The sequence below is a fragment of the Pipistrellus hanaki genome, assembly GCF_964339955.1.
Source record: "Pipistrellus hanaki genome assembly, chromosome: 5".
NCBI lineage: Eukaryota > Metazoa > Chordata > Mammalia > Chiroptera > Vespertilionidae > Pipistrellus > Pipistrellus hanaki.
In genome coordinates this window covers 76,517,315-76,544,742 of record NC_140507.1, presented here as the reverse complement: position 1 = coordinate 76,544,742, position 27,428 = coordinate 76,517,315, and the positions used below count along the sequence as shown (strand labels likewise).

Below are 27,428 nucleotides of genomic sequence, written 5' to 3'. Positions count from 1 at the left end.
CATTCATTCTCCTCAATATTCCTCTGCCCCGTCCCCGCATCATTCCACCTCCTGTACCCACCAACACCACGACCTTACAGAGATTCTCTGAGGCAGTGTCTCCCCCCCCCCCGAACCGTCCTGGGCCTCCCCACAAACACCCTTGTCTGCATGCAGTTGAGGGGTACTCCCCCCACACACCAGGCGTCCAGTGATCGGTCCCAGAAGTCCAGGCTTGAAGAATGACACTCCACAGAGGTCTTGGGCACAGCTCCATGTGTGCTATAATGAATAACTTAGGCATACGAGCAAGGCAGACACTCAAAACACACCCCCAGGTGCCCTGTGCCCCCAAAGCCCAGTTGGGTTGTCCACGTCGGGTGTGGCGAGGGAAGAGGAAACAGGAGGGGCGTGCGGAGAGCTCCGGCCTCGTAGGCCCAGCTGGGGACCAGACGGGATCGTAACCACTTCTCCGGTGGTCTGAGAAGCTGAGATTCCAAAGACAGACTTCCTGCTTTCCGTCCAGCCTCCCAGCCGGTGCCTGCTCCCCCTCTTCTCCTCCTGCTCCTCTGTGAGGAGGGTCCCAAGGCCAGGCATCCCTCTTGTCTCTGTTCAATTCCCTGAGAGAGCAGCAGCGAGAGCCCCCAAAGTAGCTGGAGGGACCTCGGGCCCCACCCAGCCCCACCAGCTCCAGTGAGAATACTGAGCGGAGGGTCGAGTGTATGGACAGAGAGACGAGGGTCCCGGTTCTCAGCCTCACGGGCAGGCCCGGAAGGTGCTGAATTCAGGGGGTTCCGGTGAGGATGACGTGGAGGTGGGCCTCTTCCGGGGCCTGGAGTTCTCATAGGTTGCGGCAGAACCTGAGCAAGCATCCAGGCTGGCTGCGTCTCCTTCGGAAGTCATTTTCTTTGTCCGTGGAAGAGAAATAGAACGGGGTGATTTGGGGGTTCAGGGTTTCCCCATGTTCTGAGTCTGAGACTCCACACGTCCACCAGGTCTCATCTCACCCACACACACCCACATGCTCCACGGCTTCAGGGCCCTGATCTGCCTGCTGTCCTCCTGCCATCCTCTCTGCTGAGTAGGGAACAAGCATCCTGGGGCCAGATCCCAGCTCCCGTACTTCCTAGAGGTGTGACCTCAGTGGAGGACCTAAGTCCTCTGAGCTCAGTTTCCCCTTTTGTACAACAGGGAGAGTTACTAATACCCCCTCCAAGGGTTGCCATGAAGAAGCATAAAGGAATTAAAGCACCTGGCACATCACACTGTAAGTACTAAGTAGTAAGTGGACAAAGCTATTGCTATTATTCCTCTCTTGCCATTCTGGGCTTCCTCAACCGTCTACCCTCTCCTCTGCCCTGCAGGCTCCTGCTCCAAATGCCAGCCAAGCGGATATGAACCAGCCGAAACAGTTTTGGCTCAGTGGATAGACTGAAAGGTCCCAGGTTCAATTCCTGTCAAAGGTTGCGTATCCCCAGTGGGGCTTGTGCAGGAGGCAGCTGATGGATGTTTCTCTCCCATCGATGTTTCTAACTCTCTATCCCTCTCTTCCTCTCTGTAAAAAATCAATTAAATAGCCAAAACCGGTTTGGCTCAATGGATAGAGCGTCTGCTTGGGGATTGAAGGGTCCCAGGTTCGATTCCGGTTAAGGGCATGTACCTTGGTTGCAGGCATATCCCCAGTAGGGGGTGTACAAGAGGCAGCTGATTGATGACTCTCTCCCAGCGATGTTTCTATTTTTTTAAAAAATATATTTTATTGATTTTCCACAGAGAGGAAGGGAGAGAGATAGAGAGCCAGAAACGTCGATGAGAGAGAAACATCGACCAGGTGCCTCTTGCACACCCCCCACCGGGGATGTGCCCGCAACCAAGATACATGCCCTTGACCGGAATCAAACCTGGGACCTTTCAGTCCACAGACCGATGCTCTACCACTAAGCCAAACCAGTTTCGGCCCATCGATGTTTCTAACTCTCTATCTCTCTCCCTTCCTCTCTGTACAAAATCAATAAAATATATATTTTTAAAAAATCAATAAAATATATATTTAGAAAAAGAAGAAGAAGAAGAGATGAACCTGAAGCCTGGCAGGGGAGCACAGCGAGGTCCTCCCTAGCTGGGTGACCCCAATAAAGCACACAACCAGCTTCAGTCTCTTTGTTTATTAAAAAAAAAAAAAAGAAAGAAAGAAAGAAAAAAAAAGTAAATTGCACTTTATAGGGTGTTACAAAGTAAATATCAAGATTCTCCATGTAGTAACACAGTACAAGCAAGCTAAGAGACCTGTCAGCTGCTTCATTTTCATTTCAGCCAACAGCATGGCTTTCTAACGCTTCAAAAAGAATGTGGAATTGAAAGCAGGGACACAGACACTTGCACACCCATGTGCATGTGCTCATGGTAGCATTATTCACAACAGCCAAAAGGGGGAAGCAACTCAAGTGTCTGTCAGTGGGAGACTGGGTAAACAAACTGTGGTACACACACACACAATGGAGGGAAATCCTGACATGCTACAACATGAGTGAGCCTTGAAAACATTATGCTAAGGGAAATAAGCCAGACACAAAGGGATGAACTTTGTAGAGACGCACTTCTACATAAAATGTCCAAAAAAAGGGCAAATCTACATGCCCTGGCCGGTGTAGCTCCGTGGCTTGAATGTTGTTCCATGCACCACAAGACTGATGGTGGTTCAAATCCTGGTCAGGCAGGGCACATGCCAGGACAGGCTCGATAGGGGGCATGAAGGAGGCAGCCGGTTGCTGTTTCTCTCTCACATTCCCACCCCCCCTCTCTCCCTCTCCCTTCCTCTCTCTCTAAAACAAACAAAGGCAAGTCTACAGAAACAGAAAGTAGAATGGTGGTGGCACAGGGCTGGGTGGTTGCCAATACAGAGGAGTTACTGTATAGTGGGAACAGAGTTTCAGTTTTCCAGGAGAAGTCTTATAAATGAAACATGGTGATGTTTGCACAACAATGTACATGTACTTAATGCCACAGGACTGCACTGCTTAAAAATGGTTACAGTGCACCCTGATCGATTTTGCTCAGTGGATAGAGCGTCGCCCTGCAGACTGAGGGGTCCCAGGTTCGATTCCAGTCAAGGGCATGTACCTTGGTTGCGGGCACATCCCCAGTGGGGGGCGTGCAGGAGGCAGCTGATCCATGTTTCTCGCTCATCGATGTTTCTCTCTGTCCCTCTCCCTTCCTCTCTGTAAAAAATCAATATATATATTTTAAATGGTTACAATGGGATCCCAGCTGGATAGCTCAGTTGGTTAAAGTATCAACCTGATACACCAAGGTTGTGAGTTTACCCCAGTCAGGGCACATAAAAAAATTAAACAACCAATGCCATAAATAAGTGAAACAACTCAATGTTTCTCTCTCTTTAAAATCAATAAAATTTTTAAAAACGGTTAAAAGGTACATTTTATTACGTATATTTTACTACAATTTGAAAAAAAAATAAACTAGGAAAGATCACTAGAATTTACTATTAAGGAAAAGAAGCACTGTACATAACAATGTAGATGTCATGCTATCATTTCTGTTTAAAGGAGTGAGGATAATTCTGCCAGTATGGGTTGGCTGGGCGTCATCCCATACACCAAAAGTCTGCCTGTTCAGCTCTGGTCAGAGCACACGCCTGGGTTGCAGGAGGCAGCTGATCCATGTTTTGCTCTCTCTCACTCTCTCCCTTTCCCTTCCTCTTTCTCTAAAAAATAAAAAAAAAAAAATAAAATAAATCAATAAAAAATCTTTACAATAAAATAAAAGGGTAAGGATATAGATTTGCTATTGTAACCTTTGATTGCATTTTGCAAGAAGCTCCTAACAGTAGTTACTTCTATGTCTGTAGAGAGAGAGAGACCAATGAGTTGAGAAGGGTTAAGTGATGGGAAAAAAAACACTACTATATGTATAATTTTGACATATGGGTGTGTTTTATATTCAAAACTTTTAATTAAAAATATAGCAATGAATAAGTATATAGTCACCATGGCTGAGATATTGAGAAATAAGTTGTTTCTCTGTTTCCCATAGTTTCATTTTAAATGTCATTTTTGTTGTTGTTATTAATCCACACCCAAGGATTTTTTTTCTTTGACTATTAGAGTGGAAGGGAGGGGGAAAGACACACAGAGAGAAACATCGATGTGAGACACACTGATTGGTTGCGTTCCTCACACATCCTGACCAGGGCAGGGCTGAGGATCCAGCCTGAAACTGAGGTCTGAGGTATGTGCCCTTGACCGGAATCCATCCCAGGACCCTTCAGTCCCAGGGCTGATGCTCTATCTGCTGAGCCAAACCGATAGGGCTGAATGTCTTTCTAAATGGAAAAATCAGCCAAGACTGGTTTGGCTCAATGGTAGAGCGTCGGCTTGGGGACTGAAGGGTCCCGGGTTCGGTTCCGGTCAAGGCCAAGTTGCGGGCATATCCCCAGTAGGGGGTGTGCAAGAGGCAGCTGATTGATGACTCTCATCGATGTTTCTAACTCTCTATCTCTCTCCCTTCCTCTCTGTATAAAATCAATAAAATATATTTTTTTTAAATAATAACAAAATAAAAAATAAAAGGAAAAATCACCAGGCTTGTGCCTTGAGCCTGTGGCTTCTCACGGAAAGTTTTTGAATTTGCCCTGCCTGCTGGCATTTCTTAACAACTCGGGATTTGTTTCCAGAGCTAAGACCTCAGAGGGCCGAACAGCCTGGCGCCAAGCCCCTTCCTTGCCACTATCTGTATACCAGGGACTGGGGACCGGTTCAAACTTCCCTGCTCCTCTCTCTGGAATTCCAGACTCATGTCTCCGTCTGCTCTTGGGCATAACAGAATGAGGTGGTCTGTCCCTTTTCCCTCCAAGCCGTCCCTCCCCAAGACACCCCCACGCCTCCTCCTCCTTCAGCCTTCATCTAATACAGAATCAGCGCCATGCCCCGGCCAAGTGGCTCAGTTGGTTGGAGCATAGTCCCAAGCATCAAAAAGTTGCGGGTTGCCGAGGCCAGTTTGGCTCAGTGGGTGGAGCATCGGCCTGCGGACTGAGGGGTCCCAGGTTCGATTCTGGTCAAGGGCATGTACCATGGTTGCGGGCCCATCCCCAGTGGGAGGGGTGTGCAAGAGGCGGCTAGTCGATGATTCTATCTCATCGATGTTTCTAACTCTCTATCCCTCCTTCTTCCTCTCTGTAAAAAAAATCAATAAAATATATATATATATTTTAAAAGGTTGTGGGTTTGATTCCCAGTCAGGCAGATAGGAAGGGCAACTTTCTTATATCAATGTTTTTTTCTTTCTTCCTTCCTCTCTCTCTAAAATCCATAAACATATCCTTGGACCCCAGGATTAAAAACAAAAAACAAACAAACAAACAAAAAAACAGTGCCATGTTTCCCATCTGCTGAATCTACCTGACCTGCATCTGTTTGCTTCTTCCACCTTTGCTGCCCACACGCCAGACCAGACCACTGTGAGTCCCAGTCCATTCACACCTCCGAGTCTGTCATCCCCACAGCCTATGAGCACCTGAATCTGGTTACGTCCCTTCTCTGCTCTCAAACCTTCATGGCTCCCATCCCACTTGGGGTAAAAGTCTAAGTTCTCCACATGGCCCGTCAGCTCCTCTCTCTCCTCTTCCCAGCTACTGTGCTGGGCCAAGAAGGCGTCCTGAGCCTGGATCAACCTCCCGCAGCTACGTCCTGCTCATCTCTGAGAAGCCTTGGATTCCCTCTGTAAGTGAGAAGGGAGTTTCCTGGTCACTCCCCCACGTGGCATCGTTTATCTCCCCCCATAGAATTAAAAAACTCTGAGGGAGCCGGCTGGTGTGGCTCAGTGGTTGAGCGTTGACCTATGAACCAGGAGGTCATGCTTTGATTCGCGGTCCGGGGACATGCCTGGGTTGTGGGCTCCATCACTGGTAGGGGGTGTGCAGGAGGCAGCTGATCAACGGTTCTTTCTCATCATTAATATTTCTATCTCTCTCTCTCTCCCTCTCCCTTTCTCTTGGGAAAATACACACACACATACACACACACACACACACACACACACACACCACACACTCATAAACCTTCCATAAAAACAAAAAACAAACACAAACACACACACAAGAAGCTCTGATGGAGGGAGGGCCTCATTCTGTCCTTATCCAGATGCCCAGGAAGGGTGTGGTGACCAATCCAATACTCTCACCCCTTCCCACCCCATTCCCCATCTGGGTGCTTCAAGCAGAGGAGTCTGCCCCAGGTGCCCTGACAGCAGTCCCACAGTGTCTACTTGTCCAAATGGGACATCGGAGGCCACCTCAAGTGGGACCACCTTCACCTCAGACCTGTATCCTCTCTGTACAAAGAGGAGCAGCTGAACATTTTCTTTATCTATGGTGTCCATGGCTCAGCCTTCTCGAACTTAAAGGGGAAAAAAAGGAATCCTATCTAATACAAGAGTAATATGCAAATTGACCATCACTCCAACACACAAGATAGCTGCCTCATGTGGTCAAAGATCCTGCCCCCATGTGGACACATGATGGACGCCACAAGATGGCCAGCAAGGGAGGGCAGTGGGGGGTGACCAGGCTGGCAGAGGAGGGAAGTTGGGGGTGAACGGGCCTGCAGGAGAGAGCAGTTAGGGGCAAACAGACTGTCAGGGGAGCAGTTAGGCATCAATCGGGCTGGCAGGGGAGTGGTTAGGGAGTGATCAAGCTGGCAGGCAGGTGAGCAGTTGGGAGCCAGCAGTCCTGGATTGTGAGAGGGATGTCCAACTGCCCGTTTAGGCCCTATCTTGGTAGGATTGTGCCTAAGTGGGCAGTTGGACATCTCTCAAGAAGTCCCAGATTGGAGAGGGTGAAAGCTGGGCTGAGGGACAACCTCCCCCCCCCCCTCACCCCACCCCCGTGCACAAATTTTGTGTACCGGGCCTCTAGTAAAGTATAAACACCAAAGCCACCCCAAGACGGAGTTGTGCAGAGGGGTTCAAATCCCAGCTCGGACATGTATGATCTAGGGGAGCCACACCCTTTGATGAGGAGGGCTGTGTGTAGTGAGACCCTCCTAAGAGGGAACATGTACAACAGGAACATTTAAGCTGAAGTTCCAGAAACTAAGCACAAAGTAGGCTGTTCTGTATATCAGGAGGGGGCTACAGTGTGCATCAAATTGTTACAAGGCTCCATGATCCCCCAAAAGCCACCAGGTCCCCCTGAGTCCCCTCTGGCACCATTCTAAGGGGTCGACCCAACTGAATGCAAAAACCGTGCTGACCCAAGAGCAAGCAGCACCCCCAGGCCTGCCCTTGCCACACAACGGCCTGGCTGTGGCCACATCCAACCCCCGGAAGTCTCAGAGCCAGCTCTCAGCTCACGAACAAACCCCTGCTCAGTGATTCTGGGCTTTCCCCCAAGCTCCGAAACCACAGGTCAACCCAGCCTGGTGGTGGCCCCTGCCTTCCTGGCATTGGGACAGTAAGCCAGGGACCAAGACATGAGACGACTTACCGTTGAGATAGCAAACAGGGAATTATCGAAGGACATGTCTGAAAAAGAAAGCGAGAGGGAAACCAAAACTGGGGCCAGTTTCAATTCCTTAGTCACCCACTTCCCCCAAGGCCACACACCCAACGTAGAGCCTTTGGAGAGGGTGCGATCCGTCTCAGGGCATCCTTTTTTGCTCCCTTCCAGCCCATCCCACGGGGTGAGCCATTCGCAGTCGCAAATTGTATCACGGCCCTCTTCTTCTCCAAGCCTCCTTCAGCAGCCTCTCGCTACCCTCGGACAAATGGGTTCCTGGTTTCAGCTCCCGCTTTGGGGGGGAGGGTCCTCTCAGCTCCTCCACTGCCCCAGGTCCTCCCGGAAGCGCCTGCTTCAGGTCTCTGCTCAAATAGCGCTTCTTTGGGGGGCAGCCCTCCTAGCCCCCACAGATCTGGGCCAACATCAGCTGTTGCCCGCTCTGGAATGTGAGCTTGGGGCCAGAGACCGCCTCTGTCTTGGCCATTGAGAGAGCCCTATAGACCTCAGTACACAGTAGGTGCTCAACAAATGCATGAGACGTTGAAAAAAAGTGCAAGAATGGAGTGTCTCCCTTTGGGGGCCCCTTCCTGAGCATCACGCACACAGACTGGCTACCCCTCGCCCCCTGGTGGGAGCCGGCAGAACGACACGTCTGGACCACAGTGGGAGCTCCATTTGAGGACGGTGACAGATGCCATGAAAGCACCAGCGTGCTCCAGTGGAAAGACAGACGCAGTGCGTCCCTCGTGGAGCTGACAGTGCAGCGGTGGAGGCAGATATTACATACCCAACAGGCAAGATTACTTGAACGTGTTTCTACTAAGGGGCAAGAAGAATGACAGGGTGCCTGTTGGGATCATGCAAGTAGAAAGCACAGAACCTGTCTAGAAAAATCAAGGAAGGCTTCCTGGAGGAGGTGACCTTCAGACTGAGATCAGAGGGAAGAAGAGTACTCTAGGCAGAGGGCACTGTGCATGAAAGGCCCAAGCATAGGGCAAGGAGAGAAGGGGAGAGGTGAAACACGGGGTGGAGGGGAGTAGGAAAGGGGAGAGAGTGTATTCTTGCCCCAAGGGAAGTGGTCAGCACCCAAAGAGGCTCAGTAGTGAGTAGTGAGGCCCATAGAGTTTTGAGGCAGTGAGCCTTGCCTGGGAGAGGGGGTCGGGACAGGATCAAGGAGGAAGCACAAACCTGTGGTGGTGAAGTTACCCTGGGCCCAGCAGGAGTCCCGCTCTCTGCAAAGGGATTGGGAAGACAGTGATGCCATCTGCGGCCGGAGGCTCATTTCCAGGCCCCAGACTTGACCTCAGTTCCCCGCCCATCCTGAATCCCCGCTTGTGGAAATTCTCCTGTAGGAGCTCCACAGGCCGGATGAAGTCAGGATTCCATCCCAGGGCTCTGCTAGCTCTCTGCCGCCCGTCGCAGAAGGGAGAGATGAAGGCCCGGACTAGATGGAACATCCTGATGCCCAGGGACCAGGGCATCGAGTTGGGCACTGCACAGCCCCAGGGGGATGCCACTCGCTGCTCCCACTGTGGGTTTCTAGGGTGATTAGAACATTTTTGGCAGCTGGCAGGCAAAAGGTGCGAGGAAGGCTCAGCCACTGGCTCCCTGTGCCTCAGTCTCCTGGTCTGTAAAATGGGGCTATTTATAGTGCCTGCTTCCAGGCCCGCCATGAGGCTGACAGGAGCTCCAGCTTCAGTCTCCTAGCTCCTAGCCCAGTGCCCTGCACACCTGTTCCTGTGACACAGCCCTCCCATCATTCGATGCCGTTTGCATGGAGCCACTCAGCCAGGGAGTGCCCTTCTGTTCCCAGAACCTGGTCAGTGGTTAGAGTCCCTAACACCCACCTGCAGCTCATGCCCTGGGACTGAATATTTCTTTCTCCCAACCCCCAATCCCTCCAAGGGTCTCCAGGGATGGTCTCACCTTTTCTTCTGCATTTTTTTTACTTTAACTGGGGAACAAAAAATAAACAAGCATTTGTTAGATTTGGGTCCTGGGTGCATTCTGGTTGCAAGTTTCTGAAAGCTAAAAAGCCCAAAGCCCCCCTCAGACATGCGCCTTCTTTTCCCCTGGCAAATTTGCCACTCCACAGGAGAACTACTGCAAACATTTATTTTCCCCAAGTACGTGAGCAATGTGTGTTGGTAAAAACTTCAAACGAAGTACAAGCATGCTAAATTACTTGTTTTGTTTTGTTTTGTTTTGTTTTAGAAAGGAGAGAGAGCAAGCGAGAGTGGCTGCCTCCCACACACACCCAACCGGGGATCAAACCCACAACCTAGGCATGTGCCCTGACCGGAACGGAACTCACTCCTCTGGTTCGCGGGACAACGCTCCGACCAACTGAGCCACCCCACAGCAGACATTCAGCTTTTGACTAAATAACCCCTGGTGATCACATATGGCCCACACAAAAGATGGCCCTAAAATGGGTGGCTACATCCTCAATTTCTTCATTATATAGACATTAAATGAGAGGAGGAAACAATTTCAATTGGACATCACTGTCTCAAGACATCTGAAAAACAGCAGGTATTAAAAGTCTGTCTGGCCCTAGCCGGTTTGGCTCAGTGGATAGAGCATCAGCCTGTGGACTGAAGGGTCCAGAGTTTGATTCCGGTCAAGGGCACGTACCTTGGTTGCTGCCTCCTCCCCTGACCAGAGCCCTCCTCCCAATTGGTGCAGGAGGCAACCAATTGATGTGATTCTCTCACATCAATATTTTGCTGTTTTTCCCTCTCTCTTCCACTCTCTCTAAAAATCAATGGGAAAATATTCTCAGGTGAGGATTAAAATAAATAAATAAATAAATAAATAAATAAATAAATAAATAAATGCCTTATAATTAAAAAAAAAAAAAAAAAAAAAAAAAAGGTTGTCTGGCCCTGGCCTGGTGGCTTAGTTGGTTGGAGCGTTGTCCCATACACCAAAAGGTTGTGGGTTCAACTCCCCATTAGGGCACATACCTAAGTTTTGGGTTTGATCCCCAGGTAAGGCACATATGGGAGGTGGCTGATTGACCTACTGATGTTTCTTCCTCTTTCTCTTGTCCTTCCCTCTCTACCTAAAGTCAATAAAAACATTTCCTTCAGCCCGGCTGGTGTAGCTCAACAGTTGAACTTCAACTCAGGAACCAAGAAGTCATTGGTTTGATTCCTGTTCAGGACACATGCCACAGGTGCAACCCCTGTTGGGGGTGTGCAGGAGGAAGCCAATCAATGATATTTCTCTCTTGTGGATGGTTTCTATGTCTCTATCCCTCTCCTGTCCTCTCTCTTAAAAAAAAAAAAAAATCAATAGCAACATACATTGAGTGGCCAGACTATGATTTCTGAATGCATAAATAATCTGGCCACTCAGTGTATATCCTATATAATAAAAGGTAATATGCAAATTGTCCCCTTGACCAGGAGTTCGACCAGCAGGCAGGGCGGCCAACCACCAATGTCCCCTCCCCCTGGCCAGGCTGGCCGGACCCCACCCGTGCACAAATTCATGTACCGGGCCTCTAAAATATATATATACACTGGGTGGCAAGATTATTATGCATTCAGAGATCATAATAATCTGGCCACTCAGTGTATTTTTAAAAAACATATCTTCAGGCGAGAATTTTTTTAAAAAATTAATTTCAGTAGATGCCAGGGGTTGGATGGAGGGGGATGGGGAATTAATGCTTAATAGGGACCAAGTTTCAGTTTGAGAAGATGAAAGAATCCTGGAGCCCAGGCCAGCTGGCTCAGTTAGAGCCTCTTCCTGTGCACCAAAAGGTTGCGGGTTCAATTCCCAGTCAGGACACATACCTGGGTTGCATGCGGGATCAAATGTATGGGGGGAGGTGACAGATTGACCCATCCATGTTTCTCTTCCACATGGATGTTTCTTTCTTTTTTTTTTTTTTTTTTCTCTCTCTCTCTCCCTTTCTCTCTCCAAATCAATGAACATATCCTCTGGTGAGCTTTCTCTGCCTGCTGTTACCTTTCCTGATCACCACAGCAGCCGTCACCAACCCAGCGAGGAGGAGGGCTCCAGCCAGGCTCAGGGAGAGTGCCAGGATCCAAGTGGGCACTAGAGGGAAATGGGAAAAGAGAGAGTGGGCAGGTCATGGAGTTGGGGAGGCACAGGGAGGAAGGAGGACAGCTGTCATCTTGGGAGAGCTAGTGCTTCCCTCTGACCCCACAACTATGTGGCTTGAGTGTAACTGGACACTAGGGACCCAGCAAACCTTACACCCAGCCAATGAGAATGGATTCTGAGACTGGATAGGTCTCTGCTGGGAAGAGAGGTTTACTCCTCTACCCAATATGACAGAACTGGGAGCTATGCACTTGGAGCTGCTGGGTATAATTTTGCTGCCTGAGAATAAGACACAGGAGAAAGCTGAACTGAGAGGTGGCAGCTGATTCCTGACACCTGTGGGCACCTGGATTCAGCCACGCCTGAAGTCAGCCCTGTGATCTGGCTTCAGTTCAGCGAATCAATACATCCCTCTTTGTTGTCGAAGCCAGTTTGAGACAAGTTTTCAGTTACTTGCAGCCTGAAGACTCAGTTACTTGCAGCCTGATTTCAGCATGGGGACCAGGGGATCAAGGGACAAATCCCTGCCCCGGCCAGGTGTACACCACCAGGCCTATGCAGAGGTCAGCCACAGGCGCTGAAACCCCCGCTCCAGGGTTTTGTCCGCAAAAGGATTTGGCTGCCCCTCCCTGGAGACAGCGGGGGTCTGTCAGGGGAGCCTGGAGCAGACGCCCTGACCCCAGGGGAGGGGAGGAGCTAAGCCAGGAGGGTGAAGGAGAAATGCGCACGTGGCATTCTCACAGTGTTAGCCTTGTTCATTCATTCACCCAGGGGTTTGCGGGGTGGGGGACGGTGAGGTTTGTCACCTCCCCACTCTGAGACCACAGGACCAAGGTAGGAGAAGGGGCCCTTTGATAGTAGAGCTTGAGGCCGGGAAGGACATAGAGGCTGTTCTGTCATCACTGTGTGTGAGCCTCTGCTAGCAACCAAGTTCTATTTGCAGCTGGAAAGTTCTGATGGATGCTGACACAGAGGCTCCGCCTGAGGCTCCTCCCTTCCCTCCTCCCTCCCCTGCTCCTTGATCCAGAGTCCACACCCACACCCTTGAAAAGATCAGCAGCCCTCCCAAACTTCTGTCCCACTCACCCAGAAAGCCAGTCCTTCCTGCAGCCACAAGGCCCTACAACACATGTGTCAAACACAAGGCCCGCGGGCCAAATCCAGCCCGCCAGGCCTTGCAATGTGGCCCGCACCGCGCTGTCATCACTGCACTCCACTGTCAGTTTATGACATTGTCAGTTTATGACTGTTCAGTAAACCATTCGGCCCGCGATTTAGGCTGGATTTTAGATTTTGGCCCCTTCTCTGATTGAGTTCGACACCCCTACCCTACAAGATCCTTTCTGCTACCTTCCTGCCCTCACTCGCCTCTCCCCACTTTCCTCCTTGCTCATGAGGCTTCAGTCAAGGGTGCCTCCATGTTGCTCAAACACACCAGGTACACTCCGGCCTCAGGACCTTTGCACATCCTGCTCCTTCTACCTGGAACCTTCTTGCCCGAGACATTCCTGTGGCTGGCTCCCTATCATTCATGTCTGCTCTCAAACACTCCCTCCTCAGAGAAGTGTTCCCTGACCACTGTCCTCTGTATTTAAAATGACATCCTTTAGCTCTGGCTGGTTTGGCTCAGTGGATAGAGTGTCCGCCTGCGGACTGAAGGGTCCTCGGTTTGAGTCCAGTTAAGGGCACATGCCCGGGGCTGTGGGCTCAGTCTCCAGTAGGGGGCGTGCAGGAGGCAGCCGATTCTCTCTCATCATGGATGTTTCTATCGCTCCCTCTCCCTTCCTCTCTGAAATCAAGACAAACGTATTTAGAAAAATAAAATGACGCCCTTCACCAGGCTGTATTTCACTCTTGCATTTTACTTGCCCCCACTGGCAGATGGAATACTTCTTAGACTATGCGTTCAGGGTGCGGGGCAGGTGCTCTAAGATGTTCCCTGGCCAGCAGGGGCGGGCGCAGCAGAGCATGCACATGTAATGCCTGGGCTTCGGAGACCAGGGGTGTCCCAGCTCTGCTGCCTGCTCGCTATGTGCCTTGGGCAAGTCCCTGCATCTCTTGTGCCTTGGTTTCCTTATCTGCAAAATGGGGTCAATCGCTATACCCACGGCACGGGCTGTGAGGCTTAAGCAAGGAAAAGGGAGTAAATCCTGGCAAGTTGGAAGCCTGGCTCGTCCTATGACAACTTCCCCGCAGAGCGAACAGCACTCGGAAAGGCTTGGTGGTGGGAAAGTGGAGCCCGGCAGTGAGGGCTGGCGAAGGGCCTCACCTGGGAAGGACACGTGCACAGGTTCGCTGAGGTCGGACAGCTGCGGCTGCCGGTGCTCGCCCACCACGCCGAACTGGCATTGAAACACGCCCCCTGCCGCCTCCCAGCCGCCGCTCAGGTTGAAGGTGACCCTGAGCTGGTCCGCAGGGGCCTGCAGGAGCTGGACCACCTTCTCCCCTTGATACAGCGTGAAGTTGGCCCCTGGGAAGCCCCAGGGGGCCGAGCATTCGATGTAGAGGGGGTCCTCCTGACTGCTGGGGTGTGGGGGCACCAGCAGGATGGACGGCGCTGGGATCGCCATGGAGCCTACAATGCAGAAAAGGGAGGCTGGGGGAACGGGTGATCGGAGCAGGGGCCAGCCTGGCTGTGCGGCTCAGGGCGAGTGGCTCACGCTCTCTGGACTTGTTCCTCCCTCCCCCACCTGATCACAGATTTATGGTTCACTTGTCAAACACTAGTACACAGCTGATAATTTGAAAGGGGAAATACAATTAACAGAAGTTCTTATTATACATGTAGCACGGAAGATACATCTTTACTTTTGCACATTCTAGAAGACATTCAAATCAAGATAGATTCAAACAGTTTGATAAATGTCTGTAGCCCTTGCCCTAGCCGGTTTGGCTCAGGGGATAGAGCATTGGCCTGTGGACTGAAGGGTCCCAGGTTCAATTCCGGCCAAGGGCACATGCCCAGGTTGTGAGCTTGATCCCCAGTAAGGGGGTGTACAGGAGGCAGCCAATCAATGATTCTCTCTCATCATTGATGTTTCTTTTTTTAAAAAAATATATCTTATTGATTTTTTAGAGAGGAAGAGAGAGGGATAGAGTTAGAAACATCGATGAGAGAGAATCATATATCAGCTGCCTCTTGCACACCCCCTACTGGGGATGTGCCCGCAACCAAGGTACATGCCCTTGACCGGAATCGAACCAGGGATCTTTCAGCCCGCAGGCTGACGCTCTATCCACTGAACCAAACTGGTTTTGGCATTGTTGATGTTTCTATCTCTCTGTCTCCCTCTCTCTTCCTCTCTGATATCAATAAAAAAATAAATAAATAAAATGTCTGTGGGCCTTGATTCTTACGTACAATACAACTGGAGGCTGGTCATCCCCAATCTACTTGGGGAATCCAGTACCTTGTACATGGTCTGGGGTCACTGCGTTTGAGTCATTTTTTAAAATGATAGCAGTAGTTATTACACAGCAATGCAATTTACATTCTCATTACTTTGATCAACAATACTGACTATGCACCAGGACCTGCTTTAGGTACTGAGAACAGAGCAGTGAATGATAGACAGACAGACAGACAGACATGCCTGCCTCAGGGAGCTGAGGTTCTCAAGGGGATGAGAAATGCTGCGCAGCACACGAGAGTGACGAGAAGGCTGCAGCTGCTGGGGTGGCCACGGAGGGCTTCCCTGAAGAAGCGGCACAGGAAGAGCTGAGACCGTGGTTGGCAAACCACGGCTCGAGAGCCACATGTGGCTCTTTGGCCCCTTGAGTGTGGCCCTTCCACAAAATACCACGGCCTGGGCCAGTCTATTTTGAAGAAGTGGCATTAGAAGAAGTTTGAGTTTAAAAAATTTGGCTCTCAAAAGAAACTTCAGTCATTGTACTGTTGATATTTGGCTCTGTGGACTAATGAATTCGCCGACCCCTGAGCTGAGAGAAAGCATTCAGGCAGAGGAACAGCATGGGCAGAGCCTGGGAGGCTGGGAGGGGGTGGGCTATCCAAGGAGGCTGGCTGGAGGCATGAGGGGCAGGGAGAGCGGAGGAGGGAGGGCTGAAAGGTCCTAGCTTGCTTCCCAGGCTGTGGGGAGGAATAAAGATTTCGGGGTTCAGTTTCCTACAGGAGGGACCAGTGTCTCCCCAGCTGCCCCCAGGCTCCTGCGCACGCTGTGGCTCTGGCTTAGGTGAGGGCTACACAGCCTTCCTTCCGTGGTCCCCCCGCAGACCTGCTGCTGGGGCCCGGGCGGTGGGAGCCTCAGAGGCCAACGGGGCTGAGTCATGGGGCGTGGGCACCATCTCCTCAGCGGGGTGGCATTTCTGATAACCGCGATCTGGGGATCACGAGGAGCCCAGGGAAAGCAAGCCAGGCTCCTGGGCCATGTCCCAGGCTCTGGGACAAATCTGTCAGGAGGGCTCAGCCTCCTCCAGCACCTGGGGAGGGCAGCCCCAGGTACAGGTTCCTGCTCCCGGAGCAGAGGTCAGGCGGGCAGGCATGGGGAGGGGCTGGGGGGGGGGGGCGAGTGCAGGGGTGTCAGGCTCACCAGCTGCCAAGAGCAGGACAATCCAGGGCATTGCTCCTCCAGCGACCGGCCAGGCACTCCGGCTGAGGCCAGGGTGACCCAGGGCTCACCACAGCTTCTTCAGCGCGGCCGGAGCCGGGAAAGAAGAAGCGGGGCTGCTTCTAGCCGAGTTATTTCCTCACTGGCAGGAAGTTGCATATATACTTGAGTTACTCAAAGAGGCTTTCTCCTCTCCCCACCCCTTCCATGGATGCACATCGGACCTGGCACCTCTCGGAGCCTCGGGGGCCATCGTTCTGCAGATGGGAGGGACAGACACCTGAGATGGTCAGGATGTATTTCTTTTTTCTGCCCCTGAGAGGACTCCTGGGCATGAGGAAGGGTAAGGACTGTGGACTGTTAGGAAAATCCATGCCCAAGACAAACACCACAGCCCAGCCAGCGCCAGAGGTGATGTACGTGTCAGATGGAAGGTGGGTAGGGCTTGGCCTCTGTGACCTCAGACAAGGCCTGGTTCTTCTTTGAAGCTTCATCTTGTTGCTCTGTAGGATTCGGCTCCGAGGAGCAGACAAAGATCCAAAGAACTCATGATACGAAGCAAAGTGAAGCCACAGACAAGAAAAGCTTTAGGAGCTTCCCAAGCCCGGTGAAACACGGGCTCCGGAACTGAGGCAATGATCTGCTTTGCAGAAGAAACTGCCTTCCGGCTCCAGCTCAGAAACTTGCAAAGATTTGTTTGACAAGTAGCTTTGCTTTGCTCTCTAAACATTTCTGTTCACATTAAGTGGGTCCACCTGGAGGCTTACACCCAGGAAGGACATAAACATGTGGACACCAAACACCAAAAAGGACCACTAGACTTTTCTTTGGACACACAACCCTCATTCCAACATCAGGACCTTTGGGCATAATTCTATCACTCTGGTCAAATCCCACTTCTTCGGGTCTCAGCTTAAAGATCACTTCTGTGAAACCCATCCAGGGCCCTCTGGACTTAGAAAAACCCCTTTGCTGAATTCTCCCAGAGTGCCTTGTAATTTCCTTTTATTGCAATTAGTATGTTGCTTGCTGCTTCCAAGGAATCTGCCCATTTCATCTGAGTTGTAGAATTTAGTAGTATAAACTGTTAGTTTTCTCATTATCCTTTTTAAAAAAATATATATATTTTATTGATTTTTTTACAGAGAAGAAGGGAGAGGGACAGAAAGTTAGAAACATCGATGAGAGAGAATCATCGATCAGCTGCCTCTTGCACCCCCCCCACTGGGAATGTGCCCGCAACCAAGGTACATGCCCTTGACCAGAATCAAACCTGGGACCTTTCAGTCTGCAGGCCGATGCTCTATCCACTGAGCCAAACCGGTTTCGGCTCTCATTATCCTTTTAATGTCTGTAGGGTCTGTGGTGATGTCCCATTGTCAACATAATTTGTGTGGGTTTTTTTCCTTGATTAGTCTTGCTAGAAATTAACGTTTTATTAATCTTTTCAAAGTACTTTTTACATTGTTACTTTTCTCTAATTTCTATTTTCTATTTCTTTGATTTTTAGTCTTATCTTTACCTTTTCTTTCTTCTATTTACCTTGTGTCTAATCATCTCTGCTTTATTAGCTTCTTAAGATGGAAACTTAGATCATTTATTTTTTCAGCATTTATATTAACCTTCACCCAAAGATATGTTTTTATCGATTTGAAAGAGAGAGGGAAACATTGATGTGAGAGACAAACATTGATCAGTTGCCTCCCATATACGCCCAGACCGGGGACTGAACCGAAAACCTAGGTTTGTGCCCTGACCAGGAATCTAACCCCCAACCTTTTGGTGTACAGAATGACATTCCAATCAACTGAGCAGCCTGACCAGGGCAGATCATTGATTTAAAACCTTTATCTTCTAATATAAGCATTTAAAGCTATACATTTCTCTCTATGCACTGCTTTGCTACATCTCACACATTTTAATATATTGTGATTTATTATCATTGTTAGAAATAATATCTTTTTTCCCTGTGAAGTTTTTCTATGAACCATAGTTTATTTAGGTGTTCCTTAATTTATAAGTATTTGGCTTTTAAAATAACTTACTATTGTCGAAACTGGTTTGGCTCAGTGGATATAGCATCAGCCTGTGGACTGAAAAGTCCCAGGTTCGATTCCGGTCAAGGGCATGTACCTTGCTTGCGGGCACATCCCCAATAGGGGGTGTGCAAGAGGCAGCTGATCGATGTTTCTCTCTCATTGATGTTTCTAACTCTCTATCTCTGTAAAAAATCAATAAAAAATATTTTTAAAAATGTTTAAAAAATAACTTACTATTGTGATCTTTAATTTAATTCCTTTTTGGTCAGATAATATACTCCATATAATTTCAATCCTCTGAAATTTATTAATTTTTAAAAATACATTTTTATTGATTTCAGAGAGGAAGAGAGAGGGAGAGATAGAAACATCAATGATGAGAGAGAATCATTGATCGGCTGCCTCCTGCAAACCCTCTACTGGGGATCAAGCCCACAACCCAGGCATATGCCCTTGGCTGGATCTACCCTGGGACCCTTAGGTCCCCAGGCTGACACTTAATAGCTGAGTCAAACCAGCTAGGGCAGAAATTTATTAATTTTTAATGGTCCAGCATATCTTGCTCCACATTCTATTGGCCCTTAAAATATATAAACAATACTCTGCAGTTGTTTGATATATCCTGAAGGTCAAGGTGGTTCACAGAACATGCTTGAAATTACTGAATTCATCCAGTTCTCTTCCTCCAGAGGTGCAGGGAGAGAGTGCTTGTTGTCTGCTAAGCCTACCACAGTGCTTAGCATACAGTGACCCATAAATATTTGACTGTATGGCCTGAAAGCCAAAACATATTCATTCGGTCTGTTTTTGTGGCTCTATCCTGTGTGTACAGAAGAGGTAAGAGATTCTTGGCTTGGACGTATAGGAGACAGAATTGAGATTTCTCCCAGATACCTGACTCCAAAGGTCTTGAGAAGGGGGGAGGGCATGCTAGGTGGAGGAAATAACACATGGGAAGGAGCTTGAATGTAAGGACTTCATCCTGGGAGCATTTAACATGGTGCAAAAATCTACAACCTGGGATTGAGTTCAGAAAAACAGCAACACATGCCTGTACTGGTCACCTGTCACACAGCTGTTGTACTTAAGAGGCACCACTGGGGAGTCACAGACAGGATGAAGAGAAATCAACAAAGAATGGCGACTCCTGAGGTCAGGAGCTGTTACCAGCTCAGATCTGAAGTTGCTGGGAGGAAGTGATCCTGAAATTTGGAGAGAGCTGGACTTGCAGGCTTTGGTAGAGAAATACAGACCAACAAGGTGGGAGCCAGGAGATATATATGTAGGCTTTCCTCTGCCCCAGGCTTCAGATCTCCTGCCAGGGCCAAACTCAAGTAGCCAGGTTGATCAGTGGATAGAGATCAGCCTTCCAGGGTACAGAGCGGTGTAGGGAGAGGTGGGGCGGGGCACAAAGATTGCCCAGCACATTCTTAGAATCTTTTGGTTATAATTTCAGGGGATCCCTGGTCTCCAGAAACCAGTCTGCCAACTCCCCATGGTTGTAAGGACCTCAGGCTAAGATTCTAGGCCAGCACTACAAAGGGAAGAGGCCCCTACATGATGTGGCTTGCTCTGACTGCTTCCATCTCTTCTCTGGTTACTCCTCTCATCCCATCACCTCCTTTCTGCCTCTTGAACCCTGAGTGCTTTCCCCCTGACGTGGGGCACTGTTCTGTTTGTCTCCTCCTGTCCCTTCTACTTCCCATCTGGGGTTCAATGCCAGCTCCTCAGAGAAGCCCTCCCTGACTCCACCCAGGCTAAATGGGCCATACCACCTACAGCCTAGCATTTACTTCTTAGCACCTATGACTACCTAAAATCATCTTAGTGGAGCGACAGTAGGACGACAACTCCACAAGGACATGGACAGTTTGCTTTTGTTGTTTATTTTTGCCAACGGTATCTCTAATAAGGGCTTTTTAAAAATTTATTTATTGTCTAAAGTTTTAGGTATGTCTCCTTTTTCCCCGCTTGACCCCCTCCCCCAGCCACTCCCACCCAATCAATCCCCCACCACCCCAGTGTCTGTGTCCATTGGTTATGCTAATATGCATGCATACAAGTCCTTTGGTTGCTCTCTAACCCCCTCCCTCCCCTGCCATTTGTCTCTGGATCTAGTCTTGTTCATCAAATTATGTTGATCATATTCCACATAAGAGTGAGATCATGTGGTATTTATCTTTCTCCATCTGGCTTATTTCAATTGGCATAATGCTCTCCAGTTCCATCCATGCTGTCGCAAATGGTAAAAGTTCCTTCTTTTTTATAGCGGCATAGTATTCCATTGTGTAGATGCACCACAGTTTTCCACTCATCTGTTGATGGGCACTTAGGTTGCTTCCAAATCTTAGCTACTGTAAATTGTGCTGCTATAAACATAGGGGTGTATATATCCTTTCTGATTGGTGTTTCTGGTTTCTTGGGATATAAACCTAGAAGTGGGATTACTGGGTCAAATGTGAGTTGTATTTTAAACTTTTTGAGGAAAATCCATACTGTTCTCCACTGTGGCTGCACCAGTCTGCATTCCCACCAGCAGTGCATGAGGGTTCCTTTTTCTCCATTCTTGCCAGCACTTGATTTGTTGATGCCAGCCATTTTGACAGGTGTGAGATGGTATTGTTGTTTTGATTTGCATCCCTCGGATGATTAGTGACTTTGAGCATGTTTTCACGTCTCTCAGCCTTCTGTATGTCCTCTTTTTTTTTTTTTTAAATATATTCTATTGACTTTTAAATATATATATATATGATTTTTTTACAGAGAAAAAGGGAGAGGGAGAGAGTTAGAAACGTCGATGAGAGAGAAACATCGACCAGCTGCCTCTTGGACACCCCCTATTGGGGATGTGTCTGCAACCAAGGTACATCCCCTTGACCAGAATCGAACCTGGGACCTTTCAGTCCGCAGACTGATGCTCTACCACTGAGCCAAACTGGTTTTGGCTCTATTGACTTTTTAGAGAGGAAGAGAGAGGGCTAGAGAGTTAGAAACATCAATGAGAGAGAAATAACGATCAGCTGCCTCCTGCACACCCCTCACTGGGGATGTGCCCACAACCAAGATACATGCCCTTGAGGGGAATCAAACCTGGGACCTTACAATCCACAGGCTGACACTCTATCCAAAACTGAGCCAAACCAGTTTCAGCTGTACGTCCTCTTTTGAAAAGTGTCTATTTAGGTCCTTTGTCCATTTTTTGATTGGATCGTTTATCTTCCTTTTGTTAAGATGTATGAATTCTCTGTAAATTTTGGAGATTAAACCCTTATCTGAAATAACATTGGCAAATATGTTCTCCCGTGCAGTGGGCTTTCTTGTTTTGTTGATGGTTTCTTTTACTGTGTAGAAGCTTTTTGTATTGATATAGTCCTATTTATTTTCTCGTTTCCATTGCCCTAGGAGCTGTCTGTAAAGATATTGCTACAACATATGTCTGCTATTTTGCAACCTATGTAGTCATGTAAGATTTTTATGGTTTCCCGTCTTACATTTAAGTCCTTTAGCCATTTTGAGTTTGTTTTTGTGTATGGTGTAAGTTGGTGATCTAGTTTCACTGTTTTGCGTGTATCTGACCAAATTTCCCAGCATCGTTGATTGAAGAGACTGTCTTGACTCCATTGTATGCTCTTGACAGTTTCTGTTTTATTCACAGCCACAGACTCTCAGTAACTACTTGTAGAATAATAGGGGAGGAGGAAGTTTTTGTTTTTGTTTAATCGAGGAAAATAAGAATCACCCATTCAGACTCCAGATGCCAGGGAAAATAGAGGAATCAGTAGCTCTAAGGGGCGGTCCCTCCAGAAAAATGGACAAATTGAACAAAGATAGTCAGAATCAACTTCATCCAACCTCTGTAAAAGAGCTAAAGATTTATGCCAACCAAGCCAATGCTCAGCCGGGAAAAGGGATGTGAATGTGGCAGGAAAGCCTTGTGTTCCCTGCCCTTCCCCAGCACGGCGGGGCCTGAAGACCTGGGGCCCCAGCCCCGGGGGCGGCAGAGCAGCCCCCCCTTCTCCCAGTTCTGCGTTTGTCTGTTCTGACGAGTCTGGGGGCTTCCTGAAGACTAACTCCAGACACTTGTGTGTTTAATTCAGAATGTACTCCCAGAAAACAGTGTAAGGCAGCCATTTTCAACCGGTGTGCTGCAAGAATTTTTAAAATACGCAAAGCCTGACTAGTTAGGGGCACTGACCTCTTTTCCCTTAGAGCACATGTGTCAAACACAAGGCCCGCGGGCCAAATCCAGCCCGCCAGGCCTTGCAATGTGGCCCGCACAGCGCTGTCATCACTGCACTCCGCTGTCAGTTTATGACATTGTCAGTTTATGACTGTTCAGTAAACCATTCGGCCCGCGATTTAGGCTGGATTTTAGATTTTGGCCCCTTCTCTGATTGAGTTCGACACCCCTACCTTAGAGTGTCAAAATAAATAAATAAGTAAACAAATAAATAAATAAGTAAGTAAATAAATAAATAACAACAGCCAACACAAAAATAGCCATCTGGAAGTACCCTTCTGGTTATGGATGGGTTGCTGCCTGATTTGTGAATCACTTAATAAAGACAATTAGGTCTAAAAAAAAATAATAATAGCCACCTGTGTGAATGAATACAAATTACACCTACTTTTTTGTTGGATTTGCAAACAATATTTTGGTGTGCTAAAGAAATTTAATAATTAGTTTATGTGTGACATAAGATAAAAAAGATTATGTGGGCATGTGCTGGGGGCTGGGAGTGGCCAGGGAGAGGCCAATGGGGGAGACATATGTAATACTTTCTACAGTAAAGAATCTAAAATAAAATAAAATAAAACAACAGCAAAAGGTGGGAAAGGTGCAAATCACTGGTGTAAGACAAAGGAACACCCACAGTCACTTAGGTCCTAAGGCCAAAGATTACAACTGAGAACCATGATGGACATGCTAACAGCTGTGAGGAAAAGCTGGGGCGAAAGTTTCTTTGGGTAATTAGAGCATTCAAAAGCATCCATTTTACTGGGGAATTTAGGAAGCACTGTGCATTCCCAAGGCAGGAAAATGCTCAGAAGAGACCTGAAAAGACAAGCTTTCACTTCTGGCTGATCGCTAGGTTCAGCACAAACAGGAAGTGATGGCTAAGGCAGAGCTGGAAATATTCTGGTGAAGCATTAAAACTCCATAGATCTGTAGAAGAAGAGAGGTTTTTCATTCTTTTTTCTTCGTCTATTTTCTCCAAAATATATAAAAAATTCACAATTCAACAACAAAAAGACAAAAAACTCAATTTAAAAACGGGCAAAAACTTAAATACACATTTCACTAAAGATATACAAATGGCCAACAAGCACATAAAAAGATGCTCAACATCGCTAGGGGAATGTAAATCAAAACAACATAGAGACACATCTTCACACCCATTAGGATGGCTATAATAAAACTAAAATAGAAAATAACGTGTAGAGGGTGTGGAGAAACTGGAACCCTCATACATGGTTGGTGGGAATGAAAATGGTGCAGACACTGTGCAGGAGTTTGGCAGTTCCACAAAAAAAGTTAAATGTGAAATTACCATATGACCCAGCAATTCCACTCCTAGGTGTATAACCCAAAGAATTGAGGGCAGATACTTAAACAAATATATATATATATATATATATATATATATATATATACACACACACACACACACACACACACACACATTCACAGCAGCATTATCATAATAGCTAAAACGTCCTTCAGCAGATGAATGGTTAACCAATTGTAGTAATCCATGTAATGGGTTACTATTCAGTCATAGAAGGAATTATTGGGTCGGCAGCTAAGTAATTGCGGGTTTCACACATATATGGCTTCAGTTGAATTTTTAGGTTTGCAGACGTAGTACAAATGTAAAACACATTTTGTTATTTGATAGTCGGCTATTCAGCTGTTAATCAGTAAAAAAAGTTTTTTGATCTGTTTTGTAGTTTTCGTTTGGCGTTCGTTGAAAAATGGAAAATCAAAAGGAACATTTTCGTCATATTTTGCTTTTTTATTTCCGCAAAGGGAAAACGCATAGCAAGCTCATAAAAAGTTATGTGCTGTTTATGGTGACGAAGCCTTAAAAGAACGGCAGTGTCAAAATTGGTTTGCCAAATTTCGTTCTGGTGATTTTTCACTCAAAGATGAAAAACGCTCTGGTCGTCCAGTTGAAGTTGATGACGCCCTAATCAAAGCAATAATCAATTCAGACTGTCACAGTACAACACGTGAGATTGCAGAGAAGCTTCATGTATCACATACATGCATTGAAAATCACTTAAAACAACTTGGCTATGTTCAAAAACTCGATACATGGGTTCCTCACGAACTGAAAGAATCACAGTTAACGCAACGCATTAGCAGCTGCGATTTGCTAAAGAAACGTAATGAAAATGATCCATTTTTAAAACGACTGATAACTGGCGATGAAAAATGGGTTGTTTACAACAATATCAAGCGGAAAAGATCGTGGAGCAGGCCAGGTGAACCAACTCAAACAAGATCAAAAGCTGATATTCATCAAAAGAAGGTTTTGTTATCAGTTTGGTGGGATTACAAAGGAATTGTCTACTTTGAACTCTTACCACCCAACCGAACGATCAATTCTGATGTCTACATTGAACAACTAACGAAATTAAACAATGCAGTTGAAGAAAAGCGGCCCGAATTGACAAATCGAAAAGGTGTTGTATTCCATCATGACAATGCAAGGCCACACACATCTTTGGTCACTCGGCAAAAATTAATGGAGCTTGGTTGGGATGTTTTGCCACATCCACCATATAGTCCTGACCTTGCACCATCTGATTACTTTTTGTTTCGATCTTTACAAAACTCCTTGAATGGTAAAAATTTCAATAATGATGATGATGTCAAATCGTACCTGATTCAGTTTTTTGCTAATAAAAACCAGAAGTTTTTTGAATGTGGGATTATGATGCTGCCTGAAAGATGGCAAAAGGTCATTGATCAAAATGGGCAATACATTACAGAATAAAGTTATTTAGTTCCATGAAAAAATTGTCTTTGATGTTCTTTAAAAAATCCGCAATTACTTAGTTGCCGACCCAATACATACATGCTATGAGGATGAACCTTGAAAACCTTATGCTAGGTGAAATTAGCCAAATGGTCACATATTCCTCTTACATGAAAAATCCAGAATCTGTAAATTCATATAGGCAGATGGACAATTGCCAGGAGCTGGGGTGAATGGGGGAATGAGGAGTAACTGCTTAATGGATACAGGGTTTCCTTTGGGCTGATATTTTAGAAGTAGGTACAAGTGGAGGTTGCACAACATAATGGATGCACTAAAGGTCCCTGAGTTATTCCCTGTAAAATGATTCGTTTTATGTAATGTGAATCCCACCTCATTACCAAATCCATTAAAAAAGGAACCAGCATGCTCTCCTGGGCGCACACCTGCACCCCTCCTTTTCTTGGGCCTGCACTTTTGCTCTCTTTCTCCTAAACTCTAGAAGCCCCCATGAGACTTGCAACCAGGGGAGCAATGGGCAGCTGCAGCTCATCTTAGGCCAGTGGTCAGCAATGTGGCTCTTTGGCCCCTTGAGTGTAGCTCTTCCACAAAATACCATGGCCTGGGCAAGTCTGTTTTGAAGAAGTGGCATTAGAAGAAGTTTAAGTTTAAAAAATTGGACTCTCAAAAGAAACTTCAATCTTTGAACTGTTGATATTTGGCTCTGTTGACGAATGAGTTTGCTGACCACTGTCCTAGGCTCACCCCACTGAACCTGTCCCTAAAGCCACCTTTTCTCTGACTTTTCAGTGAGCTAAAAGCAGTCCCACATTGGCCCACTTGTCTCCGTGACTTTTACTTCTCAGGCTTCTTTCCTGTGACATTTCCTGAGGGCCCAAACAGCACTGCCTGGGCTCTCTCCTGTTGCTTCTTCTAAGTCCTTCCTTTGTTTCAGTGTCCAGCTTTATAAAGGTACTCTCAATATAAAAAAAGGAAAAGGAATCATCCCTTCTCCACAATTACTTCAAAATGTTCAAGCAGAGTCTGAATGATAGAAAAACTAGCGAAACAAACAACTGTTCATAAACTGACATTACATAGTGGTATTACTTCCCTAAGTTCAAGTGCAGGAAGGCGCTGACAGCCAGTAGCTGTATTTAAAGAGTAATTGTCATGCCGAAACCGGTTTGGCTCAGTGGTAGAGCATTGGTCTGCGGACTGAAAGGTCCCAGGTTTTGATTCCGGTCAAGGGCATGTACATTGGTTGGGGGCACATCCCCGGTAGGGGGTGTGCAAGAGGCAGCTGGTCGATGTTTCTCTCTCATCGACATTTCTAGCTCTCTCTCTTACTTCCTCTCTGTAAAAAATCAATAAAATATATCAAAAAAAAAAAAAAAAGAGTAATTGTCACTGCCAACCTCTCCCAGCTCTATATTTATATTCAAAATGTCAGCCTTGGCTCGATAGCTCAGTTGGTTAGAGCATCATCCCCATATACCAAGAAGAGGGGGCTGGGTGTGTGTGTGGATTCAATGCCCAGTCAGGGCACATACAAGAACCAACCAATGAATGCATAAATGAGTGAGACAACAAATCAACGTTTTTCTCTCTCTCTCTCTCTCTCTCTCTCTCTCTCTCTCTCTCTCTCCCTCTTTAAAAATCAATAAAGTCAAATTTTCCGTCTAAATAATTTTTCTAATGTTTAGATGGAATCACCAAGCAGAATCCAATTCTCCAATGACTTCTTTGCTTATCTGTCTGCTTCCCAGAAGGAGGTCATCTCCCAAAACCTCTAAGCCATGCTGAAGAAGAGATTAAATGGTTGGATGATAAACCTAGAATATAACAGATATTTGTGTGGACCTGTGATATACCAAGCACTAAACAAGCGTTATTTCACTTCATCTTCACAAGAGCCCAATGAGGTAGGGCTTTACAGTTGAGGAAACTGAGGACCAGTAGGGTGACTGCCTCAAGCAAAGGGTGGGGCGTGGCTTGAACTAGGCAAACAGGCTCCCAGGCCCTCACTCTTTTCACCCCCTCTCCTCTGTGGGCTCTAACCACCGTCGCTGCTTTTTTCTTAAAACTGTCCACCTGAATCCCTCTGATTACCCGCAGGGCCCTAAGTGTGAGACCCTTGGGGTGCCCGCTGGGGCCAAGTCTCACTATTAACTCTATTCAAGGAAAACCGAGCGCTCGCTCACTACGGACCAGGGCTTCACCTCACTCAGTTCTCAAGACCCGCAACTTACAGATGAGGAAACTG

At 47.4% G+C, this 27,428-nt stretch overlaps 1 protein-coding gene across 3 annotated transcripts; it reads right to left on the bottom strand.

Moving 5' to 3' along the window:
- Positions 1-245: 245 nt before the first annotated feature.
- Positions 246-16,234, bottom strand: LOC311623553 (protein HIDE1). Of its 3 annotated transcripts, XM_084885750.1 has the most exons (7): positions 16,120-16,234; positions 13,842-14,147; positions 11,474-11,563; positions 9,419-9,446; positions 8,681-8,724; positions 7,481-7,518; positions 246-885 (listed from the first exon to the last, which is right to left on the bottom strand). In XM_084885750.1, exons 1-7 carry the CDS (start codon positions 16,148-16,150, stop codon positions 736-738), a joined length of 687 nt encoding a protein of 228 aa, XP_084741876.1. In that variant the 5' UTR covers positions 16,151-16,234; the 3' UTR covers positions 246-735. The 3 variants fall into 3 exon arrangements, with proteins under 3 accessions (XP_084741876.1, XP_084741878.1, XP_084741877.1); XM_084885752.1 differs by lacking the exon at positions 11,474-11,563; XM_084885751.1 differs by lacking the exons at positions 8,681-8,724; positions 9,419-9,446.
- Positions 16,235-27,428: the final 11,194 nt, after the last annotated feature.